Source organism: Eleginops maclovinus, chromosome 20 (assembly GCF_036324505.1).
Source record: "Eleginops maclovinus isolate JMC-PN-2008 ecotype Puerto Natales chromosome 20, JC_Emac_rtc_rv5, whole genome shotgun sequence".
Classification (NCBI taxonomy): domain Eukaryota; kingdom Metazoa; phylum Chordata; class Actinopteri; order Perciformes; family Eleginopidae; genus Eleginops; species Eleginops maclovinus.
Genome location: NC_086368.1, coordinates 26,697,290 through 26,720,008, shown reverse-complemented (window position 1 = coordinate 26,720,008; position 22,719 = coordinate 26,697,290). Strand labels below are relative to the sequence as shown.

The window sequence follows — 22,719 nt, the reverse complement described above, 5'->3', positions numbered from 1 at the left end:
TAAGCATAATTGTAACAGCTCTGAATCTACCTGTGGCGCACAGTTTAACGGCTTCTAAAACACTCAGGGTTTCAGAGAAATGTTTGACTCACACAGAAGTTGTAACGCGTTATTCGGAGTTAAAGACTTACCCGCGATTGTCGGCTGTAGAAGCTCCGTCGAACAATAATAGCCCCTTGTGCGGTTTTCACTTGTTTTTCACTTCAGATCAAAGTTTGCATGCTGCAAAAAAAGCCGCTAATTGGCTCGCGTTGACAGGGTTGAGAAAGGGCCTTTGTTGTTCTAAGACAAGGACGAGCGGGAAAAAAAACATCAGCAACAACAACGTAAGTGCAGAAGTCAGGTGTACTTTTCCATTTCCCTCAATGAATAGATTTATTTTAAGGTTGAGATTACTGGAGCATGTTTTCAGTTTAGCACACATGGAGCTTTCTTTAAGGCACATGAAGTCACAGGCCTACAACCACAGCACGAGACAAAACTCGGAACAGATTTGTACTTTTTTGTTAACCTAGGTCCATTGTAACAGCAAAATGAAATTTCCACTAACTTCATTTTGGGCGATCTGGCTCTCAGCAGCCTTAGAATTAAATTGCCGAGGGCCTTTGGAACAGAGAATATAACAAGAAGTGTTTGGCCTCACAGTGTTGGTGTGAACTGCACTGCATGAGCCTCTTCTCCACTGTGTAATTCCTTTCCCTGGGAATCTGTGATAGATAAAGATCGATGTGAGGGCTGGAACCACACCCCCCCACCCTCTCAGCACCCGCCCTAACCTCTTGCTCCGGCACTCATTCTCTCATTTTTTATCCTTCTTCTCCACCCTTTCTCTAACTCTCTATTCATCTTCTCATGACCAGCAGTAATTACAGCAGCTCCTCAGCCTTCACTGCCAGAATGAGCTGTTTACACTGGGCCACTTGCCTCTGGCTGCTGTGGCCAGCCTCTTATTCCTCAATCGAGCCCAGCAGGAGCCGCCACACTGTCACCAAAACACAAACGGGAGCGACCCAGTACCCGTCAGACCCTGCTCACCAAAACAAACCCACCCAGCCCCTTGTGTTTGCACCAAAAAAAAAACATAACTCCATCAGGCAACCCTCTTTTTCCTCCTCTTTCTAGTGGCAGCTCTCTAAAGTTTGGATCTCTGGTACTCAGAGTTGGGAGGGTTACTGTAATCTGCATATCGCAATACAAAAGTAATGTAACATGAATACTTTGTCAAATGCAACAGAAATATCAATAAGATGTATTGTGTATTGTGTGAAACAGAACAATGTGACCTTAGGAAAGAAGAAACCAAGACATTTAGTATCATAAATGTGTCATCTTAAACTGCAGAATACACGTGTTTTGTATAGTTAATTGGGTTATCAAAAACTGCTTTATATGATATTTAAATGAACGTAGCCTGAATGAAAACCAAAAAGGAAATGCAGGCAGTACGTCGCATTGTAATCCCCATCTTTTTGAAATGTAACAGTACTCTGATTACTTCTCGGGCATACAGTAACCTTCTTTCGTATCCTTATTACGTAACCCTATTAATCCGTTACTCCCCAAGCATGCTAGCGCTGCTTTGGAAAAAGCATTTAATTTGGTTGGGTGTGAAGAGGCAGGTCTCGGAGCCAATGGTTCCAATGCACATTTTTTCCTCAGCGTTTTTTCTGTGCCTGAGGGGTAGAAGCAGAATGAAAGAAGGATCTCCCCTGTGTTGCAGAGGAGGGTTGTTTGTTTACGCAAAGGCAGCCGGGAGTGCTGCTTAGAGCCAGCACAGGATCCTGCTAGCCGAGCTGATGATGTGTTGCGTTTGGGCGGGGCAAATGATGAAAGGGGAGGGTGGCCCTTCTCCATCCCTTGGACCCAGGTGCTTCCTGTCTGGAAAATGCACCAATGGTGGACCAAGTCAACCATGAGCTGTGTGCCGTTGCTTCTCCTGCAATGCCCTGTGGGACCAGCAAAAGGGCTTTAAACATCCAACAAGTTTTTCTCTTCTACTTTCCCACCTCCCACGCTTCTTTATTTTCTCTTGTAATAAAAAGAACAGATACATTTGTCCTAAACATCTGCAGGGAGAGTTACATGCTAAGCTTATTATTCCATTGTGTACCCCCCCCCACCACCTCTTCTCAGGTGCGTTACAAAACGAATGCTAATGTACCTTGACAGTGCATTGTCCTGGGTTTGCTTTATTTATTTTGCATTGTTCTCAAATAGAGGCCCGGAGTTGTACATGAGAAAATAATCCCAAAACAAAGGAATATTTTGGCAGATGTTTCCACAAACGAGAAGGGATTTACAAGTCGAAGTGCCAGCTGTGGCAGTACCATAAAGTATTTATGTGCTCCCTAAAATATGCATTTTATATGTAACTGGAGCTGTTGTCTGTTAAAAGAGAGCAGGTCGAGCAGGCTGGGGTTTGTATCTGGATAGAGGCTCAGTTCTGTAAAAAAAATCTATCTTGACTGCTGTCCATCTGGCTTGGCTCTAATGTGTAAAACACACACAGGAGGGATGGAGCGACCCCCGGTGGCTACAGCGCGCATATACAATCTGCAAAATCATTCCCTAAAAGCAGCTTTTCAAAAAAAGATAAGTCCAAGTGAAAGGAACCCGTCACTGGTGGCTGATTTTGTTTGTTTGATGGATCCTCACCGCAGTTACATTCATTCCCTTTGTTTTTCTAGCTGACTCACTTTTCCCCCAACTGCCATGCTTGTGTTTTATGCCTGACACAAAAGCATTTAACCAACAAGTTCTGATTTATGATGAGTCTGAAAGGTGTAATTTGCGGTTCCCGGTGGAAGTTTGGAGGAAAAAAAAGTGGGTGTCTCTTTTGCTGTCAAATCATGCTGGGCCCAGGCGGAGCTGTGATCATTTGCATCCCCCCTCTGACACCCACAGGTTCAGGCTTTTCTACCTGTGGTGAAGAGAGGAGGTGGCAGAATACATAGACACCTCTTCACCTCCTCCTCCCCAACATGAGTCATCACTCTGCCTGACAGGACTTAGTGAACGGTGGTAGAAGCAAGGGAGTACATTAGTCGCTCGTAAAAAAAGATCTGATGGCACTAGCTGCCAGGCGGCTCCACACATTGTCAGGTATTTCATTCCCCCCCCCCCTCGAAGGGTGTCTCCAATCAGGTGCAGTGAAGGTGGTGTTTATTCCTAGGTAACTCCGTCTGCTCCCGTCCGACGCCAGGAGTCTGCGTCTGCTGATAAAGCCGAGACAGGGACTCAAAGTTAATACCAACAGTCTGGAAGACTTTTGCTTCAGGCTGTAGTTGTGCAAGAGAAACTTTATTCCCATTTGTCCAGAGGAAAAGCAAAGCAAGTGACTGCATTTCCCGACAGTCTTGTGAAGTAGTTTATGGGACAGGAGCACTTACGATACGATGGAACATTATTCTCAGATCAAGTCTGACGTTTCTCTTGCGTCATAGCAGCTCCTTTTGCAATATCAACAAGGACAAATGTTAGAGACAAAACACAAGGAAACAAACCTTAGCAAAACATCACAATCCCTGAAGAGAAACATGCTTAAGACTCTCTAATGCAGTGGTTCTCAACTGGTCAAGCCTCAGGACCTACTTTTTCCTTCGTCAATAAATCACGACCTAAAGTTTTGAACCACTGCAGTAATGTAATATATATACAGTATATAGCACACACTTTTTGTATGAAATAAAAAGACAGACCTGGAGCCAGTCCTGGATCACTACGTGACAGCATTTTTCCAAACTGTTTCTGGTACCTGACATTTCCAGTCAAGTGGCTACTGCATGCGCAGCATTAGAAGTTTCGGGCTTCAAAATAAAAGTTTGACTTTTTTCCGGGATTTTTATTTATTGTTTTCTCCACTTTTTTTTTTCACTTGCATAACTGCGACCAGCTCAAAATGGCTCTGCGACCCACTTTTGGGTCGCGACCCACCAGTTGAGAAGCACTGCTCTAATGTACATTTGACCTGGGATTTCAGCTTTGTATTAAATTTGAGGATCGACTGTACCTCCAATTTCATGGGAACACTTCAAATTCACTGTTCAGGACATGGTTGGGGTCAGAGATGACTCAATAAATCATGCAAGAATCTTGAAATCAAAAACTGTTGTTTTTCTTCGGCCATAAGATCTCAGTGCTCCATGAAGCGCCTATTCTTTGTCCTCTAAAAACAGCACCAACAGAGTGGTTCTTTAAGGTCAGAAGGGTCATACCCTGCTTGACCCTGAGTCATCCTACGCCTTGGTGTGAGCGGTGAGCTAAGCAAAGACTGACCAAGGTTGATCACAGTTGATGTTTGTCCCTGTCCTCCTGACTGCCTCCACGACCCTCTCTTCTGGACTTTGACCTCTGCTAAATGCCGGGTCACTAAAACTCAGATTCTGTGTGAGAGGGCTGCTAAATTATAACTACGACCCACTTTAAGGTTGTCTTCTAACTTTTAGAGACATGTATGTGATGTAGCGCAGGGAAATGTTGACATTAAAGGCTTTTAATTTTCCACCTGAGTGAGTTTAGGGATTTTTATTTTGGTTCCTGGTCGGGGCTAGATGTGCAGATAGGAGAAGGGGAGAGACGGTCCCTGAGCCAGCTGTGGAAACAGAAGATAGCGAGTGAGGAAGTGAAAGGGATTTGGTGTGCAGCTCTGCAGAGATGGAAGTTTTCATTTCCTCGGGATAGCTCTGGCTGTTTGAACAGGTGGGCCAAACCCCCCCCCCCCCCCGTCAAACGCTTCAGCCCCTTCTCGTGTTGTCCAGTTTGTGCTCTCTCCCAGTGGCGTCGCATTCTTCAGCCCACTGCACGACCGGGCCTCTGGAGAGCACAGCTTTCTTCCCTGGAGAGCTGCAAGGATTACTCGAAATATCCAGGAGGGAATTGACAGAAAAACTCACAGCAAGATTTTGTCAATTGATTCGTCCTTAGTCATTCTTGATGCCAAAATGGCAGCAGATGCAGATTTTAGCCTTTAGATTGTTGAGTTTTACTTGTGTTCTCTGTTTTATAGCATATAAAAGTTCATTTATTTTGCTTTTGGACTGACTAAGCAGGACATTTAAGGACATCACCTTGAAATTTGAGAAGCTGGAATGGATATTTTTCACAATTTTCACATATTTTATAGACAAAACCATAACATAAATGGTTATTTGTCATGCCAATATGGAACAAAATCCTGTTTTCATGCTTCTCTGTGTTAAATATCATTGAAAAGTTCACTTCTTTGGGTTTTAGAGTAACAAGCAAGTCAATGAGAGACATAATCTTGGATATCTAGAAACCATGACTGAGATTTTAGAGATTTTACAGTCCAAACTGTTTTCAAAATTGAAAGCTGAAAAGTAATCTGGACGTTACTCGCTAATAAAAATAATCAGTAGTTTCAGCCATACTCCTAAACAGACTCTGCACTAATGCCTCTGCAGTCTCCCTCCTGTCATTTGCTGCTGTTACTGCTCCGAGCAGCTGGGCTAAGAAACATGGAAATGCTTGTTAGGGGGGGTGAGCTTCTGAACACGCTGATTACAGAGGGTGGGGGGGGGGGTCAGTTGTGTGTTTTGGTACATGTTTTGTGTGTTTTCCCCGGGGGCATGGATGCACCCAGACTGAGTCATGCTAGACTGGCTCCATGGCTCCGGCTCCCTGAGCTCCTTTCCCCTTTTCCGCCCTCCCACTGCCGACACAACCAGCTGGGCTCTCACACACACACACACACACACACACACACACACACACACACACACGACACACACACACACACACACATTGGAGAGGTACTTGACAGGAGGACAGAAGGAGTGATGAAATGCCAGAAGGAGTCAGGGCGGGTGGTTTGAGGGCCCACATTGAGATTGATGGCATGCTGTAGAATCTAGCAGGTAAACACCAGTGTGCCCCCCTCCTCCTCCTCCTCTTCCCCCCCACACACTTGGATACAGCCACTTGTTGAAGCCATTTCCACAAATTCTCCAAAAAGCCACACGCCCCCCTCCTCCTGACTCTCACTTTATGTCCGTCTCCTTGTTTATATTTTTCTCCTCCACTTCCTTTCCCTTACCCCTCCACTCGTTTCATTTTTCTTTTCCGTGCCCAAACATCTGTGAAAGTCATTACAGCATCTAAGTTTAACATGCACGCGACATGAAAGCAGAACAGAAAAAGCCTCGAGGCTCCTTTTTGCTGCTCGGCTTCAGTGGGTTCCCTCCCGGACTTCACCAGTAGGTGGCGATATGGCTCTTCAGAAGCTCCTTCAAAACTCTCTTCGATAAATTACCTCTCTACCTTGTCCTCGTTTGATCCCACTTCTCTCCAGCAAAACAGCCTTGTTGCTGCGTTGTGGGATGTCTCAGAACTCTTTACCAACATCTTTTTTTAGCGACTGCTTGTCATTAAATAGATGAATATGCTTTTGAAAGTGAAGAACATACTGTCAACCGCCGGCATGCTTTAGAAATGCTAGTAGTTTGTGAGGTTGAAATGTTTTGTATTGATTATTAGGAAGCAGCGAAGGCCAGCTGTGTTTGTGGACAAAGCAGCTGTTTTTTTTAAGGATATTCTCACACTGTACCTTGCATTTTTCACAGTATGTATTGGAAAATACTCACAAGGAAGGACTGTTTTGGCTCAGGGGTTAATACCCAGCTGACCGATCAGAGGGTCCGGTGGTTAAATCCCATCCCCTAACTCCAACTCTCCAATAAAATAAATGAATGAATATATAACGTGTAGTTTAATGTAACATGGTCTCGTGGATGGATTACTTAACCAGGGCTGGCCCAGGGGCTCAAAATATAAGGTGCTTGGCCTTCAATTACAAATGTTACTTAATGAAGACTGTAAATGAACACAAAGAAACACAGCACAACAACAATGGATGCAAAGCAGCTGCAAGGAGACCCATAAGATTCACAAGGACCTTCACATGTGGGCAAAACAACCACAAAGAGACGAAAAATGAGTCATAACACAACAAAACCTTTCTAAACAAAAGAAGTCTTGAGTGTTTTGCTCGTATCTCTGTGCCCAGGAGCCAATGGTCTCATAATCCGCACCATGCATGTTCTGCAGTTCGACGACGATACAAGAAATCCACGCAACTTTTCCCTTTCTCGCTGACTGTGAAGGGTCTGACCTTGTTGACGTAACCCCGAGGTGGACATCCCTCTCAAATGTCATGACCTCTCTGTCACATGAGAGTGGATGAAGTGATCGCCGCTCTCCGTGTTGTTTAGTCTGCGCCGCTGCTGAACTATCCGTGGCCTCGCGTGTCTCTCCGTGAGTGTTGTTATGTATGTTTTGCAAGCTGTTTTTTGTTTCCCCATCGGTGCTGGAATTTGAGTAAAAGTGTGTGTGTGTGTGTGTGTGTGTGTGTGTGTGTGTGTGTGTGTGTGTGTGTGTGTGTGTGTGTGTGTGTGTGTGTGTGTGTGTGTGTGTGTGTGTGTGTGTGTGTGTGTGTGTGTGTGTGTGTGTGTGTGTGTGTGTGTGTGTGTGTGTGTGTCACCAGGGGTGATGGGTTCTACAATCCAAATCTCAGCTCTGGCAGAGGACGGCGGCTCGGGGCGGATTTGTGATGTAATCGAGAGTTAATCTCCGCCCTGTTGCTTGCTGATCAGCCCCTCAGGGTAGTCAAACCAAATGTGGAAACCTCACCGAACCAACAACACACACACACACACACACACACACACACACACACACACACACACACACACACACACACACACACAGCTTACATCTGCAGTCCTTCAATCCTTTCAACTCCCATTTGAACCAATAATCGTATTACCAAAGCAAGCGCACAAAAGGGAACAAAAGCTTTGGTTAACCTGAACTCTCGTACTCATTACACATCAAGAGCAGCATAAGAGCTCGCTGGAGAAACATACATTCTCGGCCCGGCTCGGGTTGCCTTCCATGACTCTGTGTGTAGCCCAGCAGCTTAGAACAGAGCCGAAGCTAAGGACCAGGTTAGTCTGACGTAAACTGTTGGGTTTCTTTCTCGATTTAAGAAAAAATACATTGAAATTTTGGGCACATTTTGTGGTATTTGAGCTTCTGAATTCTTTACCTGTTGACTATAAAAGGATAATTGCACAGTGGAGAGGCTGTTGAGACCTTGGAGGGTTCGTGGCGTTTCCACAATATTTCATCTTTCAATATTAACCAACATTTTACACTCTGATGAAGACACATGGCCGAGAGAGAGAGAGAGAGAGAGAGAGACGGAGACATCTTTAACAATGAAACGTCGCTCCGTTCGAAAGAGCCCTTGACACTTTTGGGATGCGGGTTACCATGGCGACGGTCAGAAGCAGGTTGTGTTTCCTTGGCGACCGGGGTCTTGCCCAGGCATGTGCATTAGCTTCATTGTTATACCGTCCTAGCTGACACCGCCTGTCTCTTCATTCCAATCAAACACACACACAAGGTTTTCTTTCACCAAGGTCAAGATCCTGGTCCGTTTCCAGTCGGCATTATTCTGAACCATCCAGACCTTTTCTATTCATTTCTCAGTCTCTGCTCCTTCATAGTTTTTTTCCCGAGGCTGTCTGAGGTTGGTTGATGGTTTCCCCTGCTCCCCTGTTTCTCCCATTAGGAGCCTCCGTGTGTTGAGGCGAAGGTGAAACGTCAACATCAAAGCAGAGGGGTTAGTGAGACACCATGTCAACCTGTGCCTCTCAATTAGGGGCAGGGGGACATATTACCCAGGGACGGATAATGACAGTCCACTGGGACCTGGGAGGGGGAAATGGGAAGAGACATTTGGGGTCATAAATCCAAATCCACTTCGCTATTTTTCTGCACTGCTTGGTTTTGATCAGGGTTTTGTTGAGGCTTATATTCTAGCGTCCTGGCCTACTCTCAGTTGGACAAATATATCTAATCAATCCTTAGTTAAATTGTGTGTATTTATTTGTGAATAAATGCCAGTTTCCTCTCACAATAAGTGAGTAGACTCGCTCTTAAAGTGCTTACACTTGAATAGTTTAGTTAAGTTTCAGTGCTTTCGTCGTATTTAAAGCTGTGTCAAAGGATTGTTCTCCTTGACAGTTGTAGAGAATACACTCAAAGGCGATAAATTCAATCACAATACCTGTACTAAGCGTATCGGAGTTCAGAGTAGTTCAATACTGTTTCCCCAAGATCTAAATCTGTGTGCGACTGCATTGAACTTGATGAAATAATTCTTATGTGGGCAACAGAGAGGGATGTGACTCTACTACCTACCATGACTGAATAAGTGTATATCTGAAACGTGATTTTAATATTGGCCTTATCACAGTAACTGTATTGACTATGTAGCAGCCAATTATCTGCTTCACTTACTTAGGTCTTATCGTCATTATCGATTCTCCAAATCTTCATACTGAAACTGAAACCTCGCCACTTTTTTTTGGAACAACTGGTTCTTTAAAGACGTAAATTATTATTAAAGAATCCCATCCATTAAACCCAGAAGGATAGGGTACATTTTGGTCTTCGCAAGCCCATAATTTCTAAGATTTCAACTTTGAAAGTATGTAACCTGTTAAGTTTTCAAGGGCAGACAAATCCAAGTTACATATGCTCTTAAAGCTACATGTTGGTCGTTTCTCTGGATGTTTCCATTACAACAATTAGGTTGTTCTCATATGTACTCTGTGATAGAATAATCAGTCTCCCTGGATTGAATCCCCAACAGTTAATCAGCCAGTGCCTCCTGTCGACAATTTTCTTCTTAACATTTCAGTTTGGTATTCAGTTTTGATCTTCAGGTTTGTTAGTGTTATTCAGAAGCCTCTCTCTCTGAGCGATCTGCTGTCTGCAGCTGTTCCCTCCAGCTGGCAGCACAGCCAGCCGTGACTGTCACCTCCTTACCTCCACCTCTCAGCAGCAAAAATCAATCTCTTTTTTTTGCCTTGGCTGAGGGACTTCCACTAGCCCGGAAGCAGTCTGAATAATAGTGTATTAGCTGAGAGAGGTAGATAAGAGAGTAGTCAGTGATGGTGGACTGAGGATGGAGTGCTTTGTAGTGAAAAGCTCTGACGGAGATAGATGGGGCTGAAGGAGCTCTGAGTGAGAGCGTCAGTGGAGAGGACATCTGACTCTCTTCTGGCAGGATTGGATAGAGCAAACAGTGATGGTTTGAGCAGCATCTTGTTCGACTTGATCTTTTCTTAAAAGTTTTGTTTGGTATATTTAAGTTGGCTGTGCTATGCTCTAGTTACCAATTAATACCAGTTAATAACATGACTGTACATATGTGGACATTTGACCATAACACCCCTAAAACCCTAACCCCATTTAATTTAAAATCCCAATTTAATTTAAGAGCATATCCTTATAAAGTGGGGGATACACGCGTTCTTTTTAATTCATTGAAATGGCCTTGGCCGAGGTTTTCACTTTCCAAATGCCTCTATCTCTATCTACAAAATGTGTCTAGAACTACAAGAATGATTGCCTCGAAATTTGGCACAGGTATCTATGGTTTATTGCCAGGTACATTTACACGTACAAGGAATTTGCTTGCTTGGGTGGTGCGCACATGAACAATCTAAGAAAATGAGTTGCAAGAGTAAACCAAAAATACAACGATAATAAAGAGATGTTTTTAAGAAACTATTTCGCATTAAAAGAAATTAAGTCAATTATTACACCAAAAACCTTAAAAGCTAAAACATGTAAACACGTAGGACAGTGAATATAAGACAACACCTGGGAAACTTGAGTGTTTAAATTCTTAAGTGGAGGGCTCTCCCATCCCTTTTTATCCACCAGCATGTCAAACTTTTTTTACTTATTCATTGATAAGTTCTCGACGAATCAGCATAAAATGTTGAATTCACAGACTCTTTTTGTCAAATTGCCAATATTATTATCACTTTCAAAGGCCTTCTGTTAGAACTGTGTCTGCTATGGTCCATTGTATTGTAAAACTGTGAATTACAGCTTTAGAAATGTACCGCAAAATCCCAATTACACCTGGGAAACTTATTGAGATCCAAGGGTGCTGGAACATATTTTTTGTCAAAACCAAACTTGTTTTTTTCGATCCCGGGTAATGAAAAAGAAAAACATGTTTTTAATTGCCTTGTTTAATTAGTGTAGTCCTGGCTGCTCTTGTAGGTCTTTTATTGCCGGTACTGCATATTCATCCTGACACTGCCAGCTGCTCGGCTTTTCTTATTGCTATGTGAAGTTTTTTCAACCCAGAGAGAAGGAGTCAACTGCTGGTGGGGGGCTGCCCTGTTGGTAGAGGACCTCTCACCTCGCTCGCCTCTCTAGGCGCCCCCCAAGTCCCCCGGCAGGCTGTCCGTGTCACAGCTTGACTGACAGGTACAAAGTAACCACTGTGTGCTCTGAGGTCCTCAACTCACCCCTGTCACTCAGCTGTCCCCCGGACAAAGCCTGACTGTCCCACCCTCTCGACCCGCCGCTTTGTGTCCTTATTGAATTACAGAACAAGTCGGTTCTGTGCACTCTCTGAGTAATTGAAAACATGTGATTAAAAAAAGTCAGGGATGTGCACCGCTGAACGTGACTCCATCCAACAGGAGCACCGGTCTAATGCAGCCTGTGAAAGATGATATCGGCATGTGGCATCCTCATTATGAGGACTTAAACGTCCCCCTTTGTAGGTGTTAAGACCGGAGCCAGGACTTTTGAAGTTGTTGAAGGGATTGTGCCGACCTCGAGATGAAGTCATGTTCCACCAGGCTGCTGCAGACAGAGCGTAGCCTTTTAAGGAGCATCCTCACTCTTGGCCTTGTCAGGGTGTCTGCTGGGATACAGAAAGGCTGTTTTACCCCTTCTTACACACAGTGCTGAGTGTATGGATTTGAAAAAGGTCTACAAAGTCCAGTAACTCTCTTTTGTAATATAGGTATTTATTTTGGATTCTTTGGAATAAAGTAGTTCTTTATGTAGTATCCTTACTTGAATCCATCCAAACTAAACTAAACTACGCTGGATGCTGGTTCAGGTTTAAGTGCCAAAACAATGTTTTCAGGACTTCTTAACACTGAGTTGGTTCACTCCTGTCCAAACATGATTTACGCAAAAATGTTCCACGGTAACTGGTAACCATTGCACATTCAGCATTTAAAGCCTGTGACGTCAGTACCAGTTCAAAGACACATGTCCTTGGAAAGTGGGACAAAGGCTAGGTATCCGATTAATGGTGAGGGGGGGTTGGGGGGGTTTCATTGCTATTATTTCACATATCTATATCTGTCTGCCGTGGCCCCCTTCTGTCATGAAGTAAAACCCCACAGGCAAAATTGTCAAGGTACAGACACACAATCAGGAGAAAGGCGAGCAAGGTGCATAATTGTTGCTTTCGGCTCATGAATGTGTGCTCTGTTCTCATTACTACCCTTGATTTCCTTAATCCTCCGTCTGAACTCAGGCCTGTCACACGCACCAAGGGATCTGAGAGGTCAAAGATCAAGCCATCCCCCTAAAAATCACTGTCTCCTCATTAAACCAAAGCCTTCTCTCTTCCATTTCTCCCTCCTCTTTTCTCTGCATTAGCACCCCCAGTCCCTGCTCCTTCCATCCACCATTTCCCTCTGTCTGTGTCTTTTGCTCTCGCTCTCCTCGGAAGAGAAGGTAGTTCTCTATCGTTTCCTTAATGGACTGGATACTCTTAGCATCACCGGAGCATTGTGCTCTGTAAAGGCAGCCTTTGCAGGGGTACTTTAGCGCAAGTGAAGTTGGAGCGAGATGGAAATTACAGGCTTGGGTTCCTTAAAAGCATGCTTCTATTTTGCTCTCGTTCCATTTGGAAAGATATGGGATGTGAAGGAGGAGAAGTGGGGGGAATCGGGGGTTGGATTTTCAATTCTTATTGGTGTGTTATTTTCAACCAAACGCACTCCGTCTGAGGACGTGTTGGTGGATACAGTTCTCGACAAATTATATTTGGGTAAATGATGCTCGAGGCATCAAAGGCGAAACCTGCACTTTGGGGCCATTTTCCAATTTCCAGTTTGATGTGAAAAACACTGAGCACACTGACTGAATCAGAAATGTGTTCAGCCTGCACCTCGTATTGACATTAGTATGTTCTTATTGTGCTGGCAGCCAGGTGGTCCATCCTAATTGGAGCACATAATGTTTTTCATTTTCCCAAGACGTACATGCTAAACAAAATGCTTCATTATGAACTACTGATTTGTTTGGTAAAGACTTATTTCCCTTGCTATTCGAAAGTCTTTCCATGGCATTAGGACTCTGTCTGAATAGCATGATGGCTCACTAAATGCTTCCATTTGCATTCTGAGAGCCACTTTACACAATCATGTCAGTGCATCTATTGACATACAGTATGTCACAAATTAATTTTCCATTTTGACTAATAGCATTCGTAATTCCTTGGTTAAAAGCCCCAGTGTTTGGGATAATCATCGGATCAGCAGTGAGAATGGGGACATTGTACACACTTGGATTTCCTGGGAGTTGTTAATTAAATTTACTTTGGGCAAATCTCGTTTGTATTGTCATGAGCAGATGTGTCAGGGGAAGCATTAGAGTGGAGTTTATTGGCAAAATCCAATTCAGAACAGACTACTAATGACTGTTTACATAATCAGTAATTCAAACATACAAAACTGGTGCTTGCTTCTACGGCAATTATGTATATTTACAGCTTACACGTTCACAGGGAAGACAGTCATTTTGACTCACAATCTGAAATTGGTTATTTTTCAGAACAATGCAGTCTTACCACAATCTTTTAAACCCAACCCCAGGGCTATCTGAGAAGGATAGAGCATCAAGAGCAAGGACAAATAAGCTGAAGACACCATATCAGTGCTGAATGTGTTGCTCAAAGACAATTTAACTTTGAAACTGTGAATAAAAGAGAAAACCAGTTCTGTGGTTTCTCTAATCCGAAATGTCGGCCTTCCTCGTCAAACCAGATTTTCTTTGGTATCCTGTGGGATTTCTCGGTTAATGACGATGGCCGATGTACAACTTGTCATTTCACACCTCTTTAAAACCCGGAATGATTAAAGAGACAGTGTTCATCTAAGGCTTCCAATATTTGGATATTAAAAAGCATGGAAATGAAATGGCTCAAAGCTCTCACATCTTTTCTCTGTGTTTAATCTCTGTATATAGAGGTTTTTCAGCCATGTATGAAGTTGTCAGTCATAGTAATGTGTATAATAAGTGTCAGCCACTGGAGCATGACACATCTGAAGAGGAGTGGACATCTCGCTTTCAAATTACTGACTGGCTCGGGAAAGAAACAACAGGGAGGCTGTGAATCGGCCCTTACTGCCCATAAGGCCTTTGAGGTCATTGACTCGGCCTGTCTCATGGGCCATGGGGGTCACGTAGAAAAGAGATTTACTGACTGGTCAAGACATCCAGTTAGCATTGCCAGCAATTTCATCAATTGCCATGAAGTGCTAAAGACTTGAACTCGTGTAAAAATAACCTCCAGGGTGGTGGGCTCATTCATCACAGCTGACTTTGTGCAGTTAAACGGGGCTTTCCGTCTGGGTATTGAGACATTTGAGTGATGTAAACCAACATGTCAGTCAGTTACCTCTCGATGACCCCAGCTCTCGCTCAGGTTTTCATTTAGAAGAGCGCTGTAATGTAATAAGACTGAAGGCTGAACATGGACCTTTGGGCTATAACTCACTTTTCAGAACCTTTCACTCACACAGGTTGACAGATCTCCACTAAAGGGACTGAACTAAATGTACTGTAAAGTGTAGACAAAGTCGAGGGGACTGCCATTTCCAGTTATGTCCTTGCTTTTGGGAGACCTTCCAAATGTCAGCCGTGCACAGAAGGTTATAAGTAGTTGCAGGTTCCTTCTTCAGTATAACCAGGCTATCAAAGGCTGTGGGAAATGGGAACACATTGCCTACCTTCACATAACAAATTAGGTGTAAGTTTGTTCCTTATTGTCCCTCATGAATGTAATCTGTGTGTCCCATCTTAACTCATCTGTTACCACAGAACTAGTCTTTAGTTGCATCCTCCAGATCTGTACAGTTCCCTCTTCTCCTGGCAGTTCTGGTTGTGTTGAATGGGTGAAAAGCTTGAAAAGTAGATTAAAAAACCCTTACATACCCAGGTGTTTGCATCCTGTTTGAGATGCACCTACAATTATATTGGATATCGATTAGATACCCCAATAGAACAGGGTATCGCCGACAATGGGCCAATCTGGGAATTGGATGCAGTTAATTTAGTAAATATTGAACTCTTTTTGTCAAAGTTTTCCGATTATCTTCATTTTAGTCTCAGTCCAGAGCCATTTCCCTCTGTTTGCACACCTCTGCTTACTGTATTATCGGTGTGTGCACCCACACTTCTTCACTCTGCAACCAGTGTAGCTGGAGGCTTTGTCTGGTGACTCTGGCTGCCAACATGCTGGAGCAGCCGTGAGCGATGAAGGCTTAGGGAAATAACTGGTGACAGGAACTCTGTGTGGACTCTGGAGTTGGCAGAGCCCTATAGGAGCGGAGAGTGGACTCACATCATCAAACCCAGCTCTCCGTACAGGAGAGGGGATGAAATATGAACTCCTTTTAATATCCCGCTTAATAACCGTGTTGACAAGCTCCATGAGTTACCTTCTGCAGGAATGTCGTGGCATTTGGATAATTAGCTGTAAATACCCTTTTATTGTCCCTCACCATCAAACAGTAGTGGGGAGGTTTTTATAGTAGCAAAGGTTAGGTGGTAATTTTACTTGGCTTATTACGGAGCTAACTACAGGTCTCTTACAAGTGGTGGCAGGCTGAAAGGAACCAGGGCCAAGAGAATTATTGCAAGAGCTTGTCTGTCTACACCAGGACCAATTAATTTACACTTCAACTCATCCTGCCCATGCGGTGCATCTTCCTGGCAACATTACCGGCTCATTTAGGAGCCAGAAAGCTGTCGTCCATACTCCTTTGAGGATGATGTTTGTTTTTACCAGAAGAACCTGACAGAATCTCTGGAAAGTGGTTATGTTCCCACAACTTGGCAGAGGGTTAGGGTCCCGCTCTGATGAACACACAACAACAAAAACTGATAATTACTTTTGCGTCATGTTTTTGTAAACACGCCACAACAAATGCTTGAATCTGTTTTTCTCCCCAAGTCCCTTAAAAATTAAGATAATTTTATACGCCACGGTGTGAAATACTGTGTATCTTGCTGTCAGGTTGTTGATAATGGAACCTGCCTCAGGGAACTTGAATAAAAGGAAACCGGTTTGCATCTTCTGTTAATCCAAAATTCCCCAAAATACCCATTGTCATACATTAGGGTTTGAGTGTGAAATTAGCACTATCACAGTGATTTTAATCATCATATCAATCTTGTTAACATCTCCTCATACGAAGTAATTACACTGAAGCGATAGTGATGGCATTATTAGTTGTTTGAGTCTCCAATTAAACTGTTTCGGTGGCTGTCGCTCTGCTGGCGGGGCTCCCTGTTGGCACTGGATCTGGCTCGCAGAGTAAATAGAAGTACAAAGCTGACAGCTGTCTGATAAATTATGCACAGCCCAGTGTTTCAGTGGTGGATACACACACACACACACACACACACTCGCACCAACAAAACTCACTGATCCTCGCATGCTCGGGCCCCAGCGGTACAGTTGAGAGGGACTGGGGACTCATTAAACACCTCCCCACATTTAGCTCTGCCCCGTTCCCTCCTCTGTGGCTTCTGTGTGTGTCTCACGCCTCGTGTGTTCGTCTTCTTCACGCCTTTTTTTTTTACATCCTTTGTGTAAGCTCTCGTTCCCTCTTGTCGCTCCGGTTGGTGAATCTGGTATCTCCATTAGCACAGCGGCATTGTAGCTCCCTTCTCCTCTCATATCCTCTACAGATTAGATGGTTGATTGCAGGGCTCAAAGCAAAGCATATGAAGGGTAAGATGTGGCCAAGATCAACTTAGTGGAGTCCTTCTAATCCCCGTCTATGGAGGACCAAAGCTGCTGTCCCATTGCCTGAGAAAAATTCATGGTATAGGAAAAAGTTGCCATTGTTCTGGTCTCAAGCTTACTTTTCCTGGTACCACTTTAAAATAAAATAAAAACCTTTGTATGTTGTGTTTAGTTTGAACTTAGTTTGAACAGTTTTGCACTTCCATAAAGTTAAGGTACTTGCAAAGGATACACTTAAAGATGACGGTCAAAATCAAAGCAGGAGAGGTCCAAATATGCATCCCATTTTGCTTGGTTTGCCCCGTGTTAGCAGGATTACTTGGAGGCAGGTTGTAGCCTGGGACAATCAAATTTGATGCAGATTGGAAATCACAGGTTGAATAAAAGTGATGTTGTCAAAATTGCAAGATGAAAATGTATGTTAAGGCCCCCTTGAAATCAACGTGTGGTTTAAAAGCTACAAGTAATGAAATACAACATATGTTCTTCATAGCATCAGTGAACTCTGGAAATGGAAGCATCTGAAGAGCAATTTAATGCGCCATTCAAGGTTGCTTTGGATCTGTAGTTTTTGTGAAGCTCCAAAGATGCCAGATACAACCCCAAGAAATCCTCCTTACTAGCATCTTTTGTAAGGACTTCCATGATTACATCTTTCAAACTTAATGCCACAAAAGTGGTATCCTTTGCGTCAGACAACTGTGTGAATCCTGTCATCTCGGAGAAAGGAAAATGTCTCTGCCTGTTTATGTTCTTTAGCATTTGTGGTTTCACCCCACAGAAGTATGATCGATTAAGGACAGTGGAAAGCTCCGTCTTTTTTCTTCTGACCCCGAGTAACATGACTTAAGATTGACGTTAATCCAGCCTCTGCTGATGCACAGAACAATGACAGTTTATACAACAAACAAGCCACACTTAAACATTCTCCTCATGGATTCACAATATGTGGCCCATTTAGTCTTCCCCCGTTCCGTCCATCATTCCCAGTCTTTCCCCCCTCCTCCCTCATCCTGCCGTCTGGACAGTGCATTAGACTTGTGTGAGAGGATCTGGACGTCATCCCTTTTCCTTATGTTATCACTATCAGCCATCGGTGTCCTGTTTCTTCACATGTTGCCACGTTGTCACCTTCTGCAGACTCTGTGTCCACACCCTGTTATGTCCACCTTAAAAAAAAAAAAAATCTCCATTTTGATCACAGAGATCTCCATTCCCACGATGTAGAGATAAATGGCTTGGCATTTGACGCGCGGCTGGATGAAATGTCGAGGTCAGGTTACGTTAATTTCAGTCGAGCTGCAGCGACTCCGTCTTGTGGACTGAAGACAATGGGGGTCATGTATATGCAATTACCCCTCAGACACACACCGTAAATCTTCAGAAAGTCAATAACAAGAAAAGTTCTGGAAATGCACTTATATTTCTTCTTCAAATCCAAGCATCATAAAAAGATAAATGAGATTCAACGCATTAATTTGTGAGACAAACAGGTGCTGGTAGATGTGTATTGCCGGTCTTTGAACAGGCTAGCTGTATCTCGTGTGTGCAGGCTTTATAAGTTATAAGTCGGTTATTAAGTGTGTAAGCATATTTCCCAGGATGTAAAACTATTCCTTTAGTCGTCCTTTAAGCCTTTCATCAAGTGGAAGGGCATTTGAAAGGAGCGGACCTCCGCCCGGGCCAATCCACTCCAAAATGTAATAGATTCTTCTTTGGCCCATGCTACATCCTTCCATCATGTTTCATGTAAAAAGGGTCTCTGGTTTTTCTGTGATCTTGCTGAAAAACACACACAAAAACAAACCAAAGTTGTATCTATAGACGCTGGTTGCAGCTTCTCATATGCGAGAACTTTCATTGTTTCTCTCTTTAGATCATAATTGATTAAATATAGATTGTTGGTTTTTACAATAAACCATTAAAAGTGTTTTTTGAGTAGAAAACCAATCAAAAAAGATAATGAAACTAGTAATTGCTTGTAACATCCGTCACATTTCTTTCCTAGAAGCCACATTCCTTCCTTTTTTCATCAGTTTTTAATGATTGTGAGGTGAATGAAAAGCTTGAGGGTGGAAAGACGATGCGTTACACAGTTCTATACCACAGGGATGTTGCACGCTGCAGCCATCGCCACCTGATCCCACTGTGGCTCCAGTTAAAGCAATGTCTCTTAAACTGGGCCCAGTGGGACGCTGAAACAACACCAGGCGGCCTCTATGAATATGAATGATCCAACCAATGCAAAGATCAAATGCACAGGATCCAAGCACAGCATTGCTAATTGGTACGGGATGTGGTAACCTCTAGACCTCTCGTGGCTATGAAAAAAAACCCACACATTCTGATTGTTTATAATAACAAATAGCACCACATTATTATCGTTTGGTCTCTGTGTCAGCGCCTAGACCAGTAATGAATAAAAGCAGAAGTGTGTGCTCCTATGCTGAGCTCACAGATCAAACCAAACCGCAGGGATGTAGAAAAACAGGTTTTGTCACCAGCGAGGGCAAGACATTCAATCATTACAGACTAAATGAAATCTCTAAACACAATGACGGCCGAAACTCTGTGGTTGAACCGGTCCTCAGTTGACTTCTCTGCTCCTTATTTTCAAGCTGCTGATTATTCATTAACACATTTTCTTCCTGCAACCGCTGCCATAACCTTTAGTGTGGTTATTCATATTAGAGGGCCGTCTGCGTTTTGACTTTGTGAATGGGATAATCTCAGTGTGAAAGAAAGATTAAGGCGGGCAAGAGCGCCGGCTAAAACTCTCCACTGATCCCAGCCCGGGGCAGCAACAGTGCAGCGAATTTGAGCGTAGGAATTAGTTTTTCATGCTACTCTGGATAAAAGTTTGAGCCTAGAATCCAGACAAGCAAAGCCTGCTGTAATTATGAGTGATTGCTAAGTTCACACAGATACCTTCACAGTTTACCCCCAGGCAATATTTTGTTCGCTATCTCTTTTTCCGTGCCTGAAGGATCCCCTCTTCCCTTTTTCTTAGATTGTCCAGGATTCTGTGTGGTTATGGGAAAGAGATGAGCATTTATTTGAAGACAGACTTTGGGTAATTGCTGTTGGACATAATACAAACAGAGATTAAATGGGAAAGTGGAATCTCATTAGACAAAGTGTTTTTATGTAAATTTGAAAAATAGGGGAAGCTGAGAAGAAAATTCTGATGAAGTTAAATACTAAAACTTTGCTCGAGGCAGGACTTTGATTTGCTTTAACATAAATTATGGCAGCCAGTGCTAGAGCATTCAAAGTAGCCAAACCTTCCAAAAATGTTGTACATATTTTAAAGGAACTATTGTTTATTTTTAAGTGTCCATCTTTGGATGGCTGTAGTTGACATCAGCTTTCATTTTGCTTTGTGTTTCTGATATTTATTTATTCTATGACATTTGAGGTAATTAACATAGAATTTGCTTTGACATTTGACTGGAAACCTTCGAGCCTCGCTATTATTGCGTCTGTCTTGGAGAAGCGCAGGAAGGGTGGAGCTGCTGATAGATAGGGATCAGTGGACACATCTGGCAGGGGGAAATACTACTATCACCAGCAGGCAGGGTTTCTCCCTCATGACCAACCCCCCCCCCTCCTGCTATGAAATCCATCCAGGTATGTGGCTTAGCACCAGAATGGACTTAATTGAACCAATCCTTTTGTTTCGCAATGATAGTAAGATTGAATCGTGAGGGGGGTGAGGTTTAAATACACCCTTGCTATGTCTTCTGTTTGGGAAAGCTTGACATTTCTGACCCTTAAAACCAACAAACTGTAGCCAGCAACAACATTTGTTGACCTTCTTGCCCCTAATGGACATTTATCTTTGGTTGGCTTTGAGCAAACAGAGGGACAGAGGCCAAGTCAGGCTTATAAAACCATAGCCTACAACAAAGGACCCAGAGAACTGTACCGTATGACCCTACTCATAAAATTGTCCTCTGGGTAAGAGTTTGTATGGTTGCAGTCCAGAGTGCCAGCATAAATATGTATGTGGTTTATTTGTTTCCCTGGCTTTGGGTCTGTGTATTTGGAAAGACATACATGAGGAAAGAATGCTCAGTGTCTCTTGCCGCTGGATTAGTATACCAGAGGTCACCAAGTGCTAATTTAACTGGGGCACGGAAAGGGTATGTTGTAACAAAGCTGCAGACAGAGCAGAGCTTTGGACGACTAAATCACAGATATTTAGCGGTTAAAGGAATACTTCACCTCCAAAGTGACCATATGTCAACCAATGACTCTTCCTGTGTTGCCTCGAAAATGTTTTGGGAAAGCTCCAAAGTGAATATAAATTGTAAATATTGAAAGAAGAAGATGGCCGTCATACAGCTCAGCTGGTAGAGCTGCCAGCCCATGTAGTGGGGCTTGGTTCCCCTAGCACAGGAGCTGGGTAAGAGTTCAGTCTGGGACCATTTCCAACTTGTCATCCCCCATTTATCACTTTAAGAAAGGCAATGATTACCCAAAGACATCAGAAAAATAATACATATCAAAATATGACAATAATTATCTTATATAATATCCAATTGCAATCTGTCGTACAACTTGTGAAGTATAATCTTAGAGTCTTACGATGTCTACTTTCTGTCCCAAGAGTGAAAACTGAAAACTAAAAAAGGAGAAGCAGCGTTTAACTTTTATGCACCCACTATCTGGAATAAACTCAGAATCCTGCAGCTCGGCGTCAACTCTTGCTATTTTTAAAACCAGACTGAAAACCTTTCTTTTTACCGCTGCTTTTGATTGAGCTGTTCACATGTCACGCTTCAGAGTGGTTTTTATTAATGTTTTTCATACCTGTTCTGTTTATCCCACTACCTTTGCTTCTTAATGGCTGTTTTTAAATGCCATTTTTATGATGTCTTTCTGCTGCATTTGCTTTTCAATGTTGTCTATTTAGTTTTGTAAAGCCCTTTGAATTGCCGTGTGCTGAAAGGTGCTTACTTACCAAACACATGCCTTCTTACCAAAACCTTACTCTTCAAAACACTTCTGCAGAAACAATATGAACCTTGAGGAAGTAAGCTACTTGTCCTTCCATAAAACTCTACTTTACTCTTTGTATTTCAAACGAAAAGTCTGGAATTATTTATATTTTTTTCATTAATTGACATACAAATGGTCTTTTTGGTGGTGATGTATTCCTTAAACACATTGTCATAGATGGATGTGTCACTCCCTTGATTTAAAATTAAAAGTCTGGAACTGTTAACAAACAAGATTGGGGGGCCACTTGGGAGACTCAACTTGTTTCTTCACAATAGACCAAATGATGATTAATTAATAAGACTATATCACAACCCCATTGGCAAATCCCTCTCATGAATAATCAATGAGCGGGGCGCTTAATAAACATGAGGGGGTGTATATTAGGCGGGCTGTGGCAGTGGCCTCCCGTAAGCTCAGCAGAAGGCTGGAGAGCGTCGGAGAGGGAGGGAGCATGTAAGGCAAGGAGGTAGGGGGGGGGGAGTGTTTGAGAGAGACGAGGCTGAGCGGGGGAGAGAGATACAGCCACAAGCTGGGGGGAAGTCAAGGGAGTCAGTTCAGACAGGAGAAGAAGAAGATTTCTGCTTCCACTCTCTTCCCGTCCCGAGGGGCTCGAGGGGGAGTCTGGATGGTGTGATCTCCTCCACCATGGGATGCAGCCTCTGTACCCTGCAGAAGCCTGAGGAGCAATACAAACTACTCTATGAAGTCTTTCAGGTACTGTGAGCAACCTTTCCAGGAAGAGTTTTCCGCACTCTTTTTAACAGAATCAGAATTCCTTTATTTGTCCCGCTACAAGGAAATCTAACGCGCATATTAAT

At 43.3% G+C, this 22,719-nt stretch overlaps 1 protein-coding gene across 3 annotated transcripts in view; it reads left to right on the top strand.

Annotated features, from left to right (window-relative positions):
* The window catches only part of pdzrn3b (PDZ domain containing RING finger 3b), a 93,303-nt gene that overhangs the window by 50,779 nt on the left and 19,805 nt on the right, over nucleotides 1–22,719 (top strand). Inside the window, exon 1 of one of the 3 annotated variants that reach the window (XM_063911682.1) lies at nucleotides 22,400–22,615. The exons of the other annotated variants lie outside the window; for them this stretch is intronic. Within the exon in view, the coding sequence (XP_063767752.1) occupies nucleotides 22,547–22,615 (69 nt within the window). The 5' untranslated portion in view covers nucleotides 22,400–22,546. Of the gene's footprint in view, nucleotides 1–22,399; nucleotides 22,616–22,719 lie in introns of those variants that run through there. 3 annotated transcript variants of the gene reach the window in all.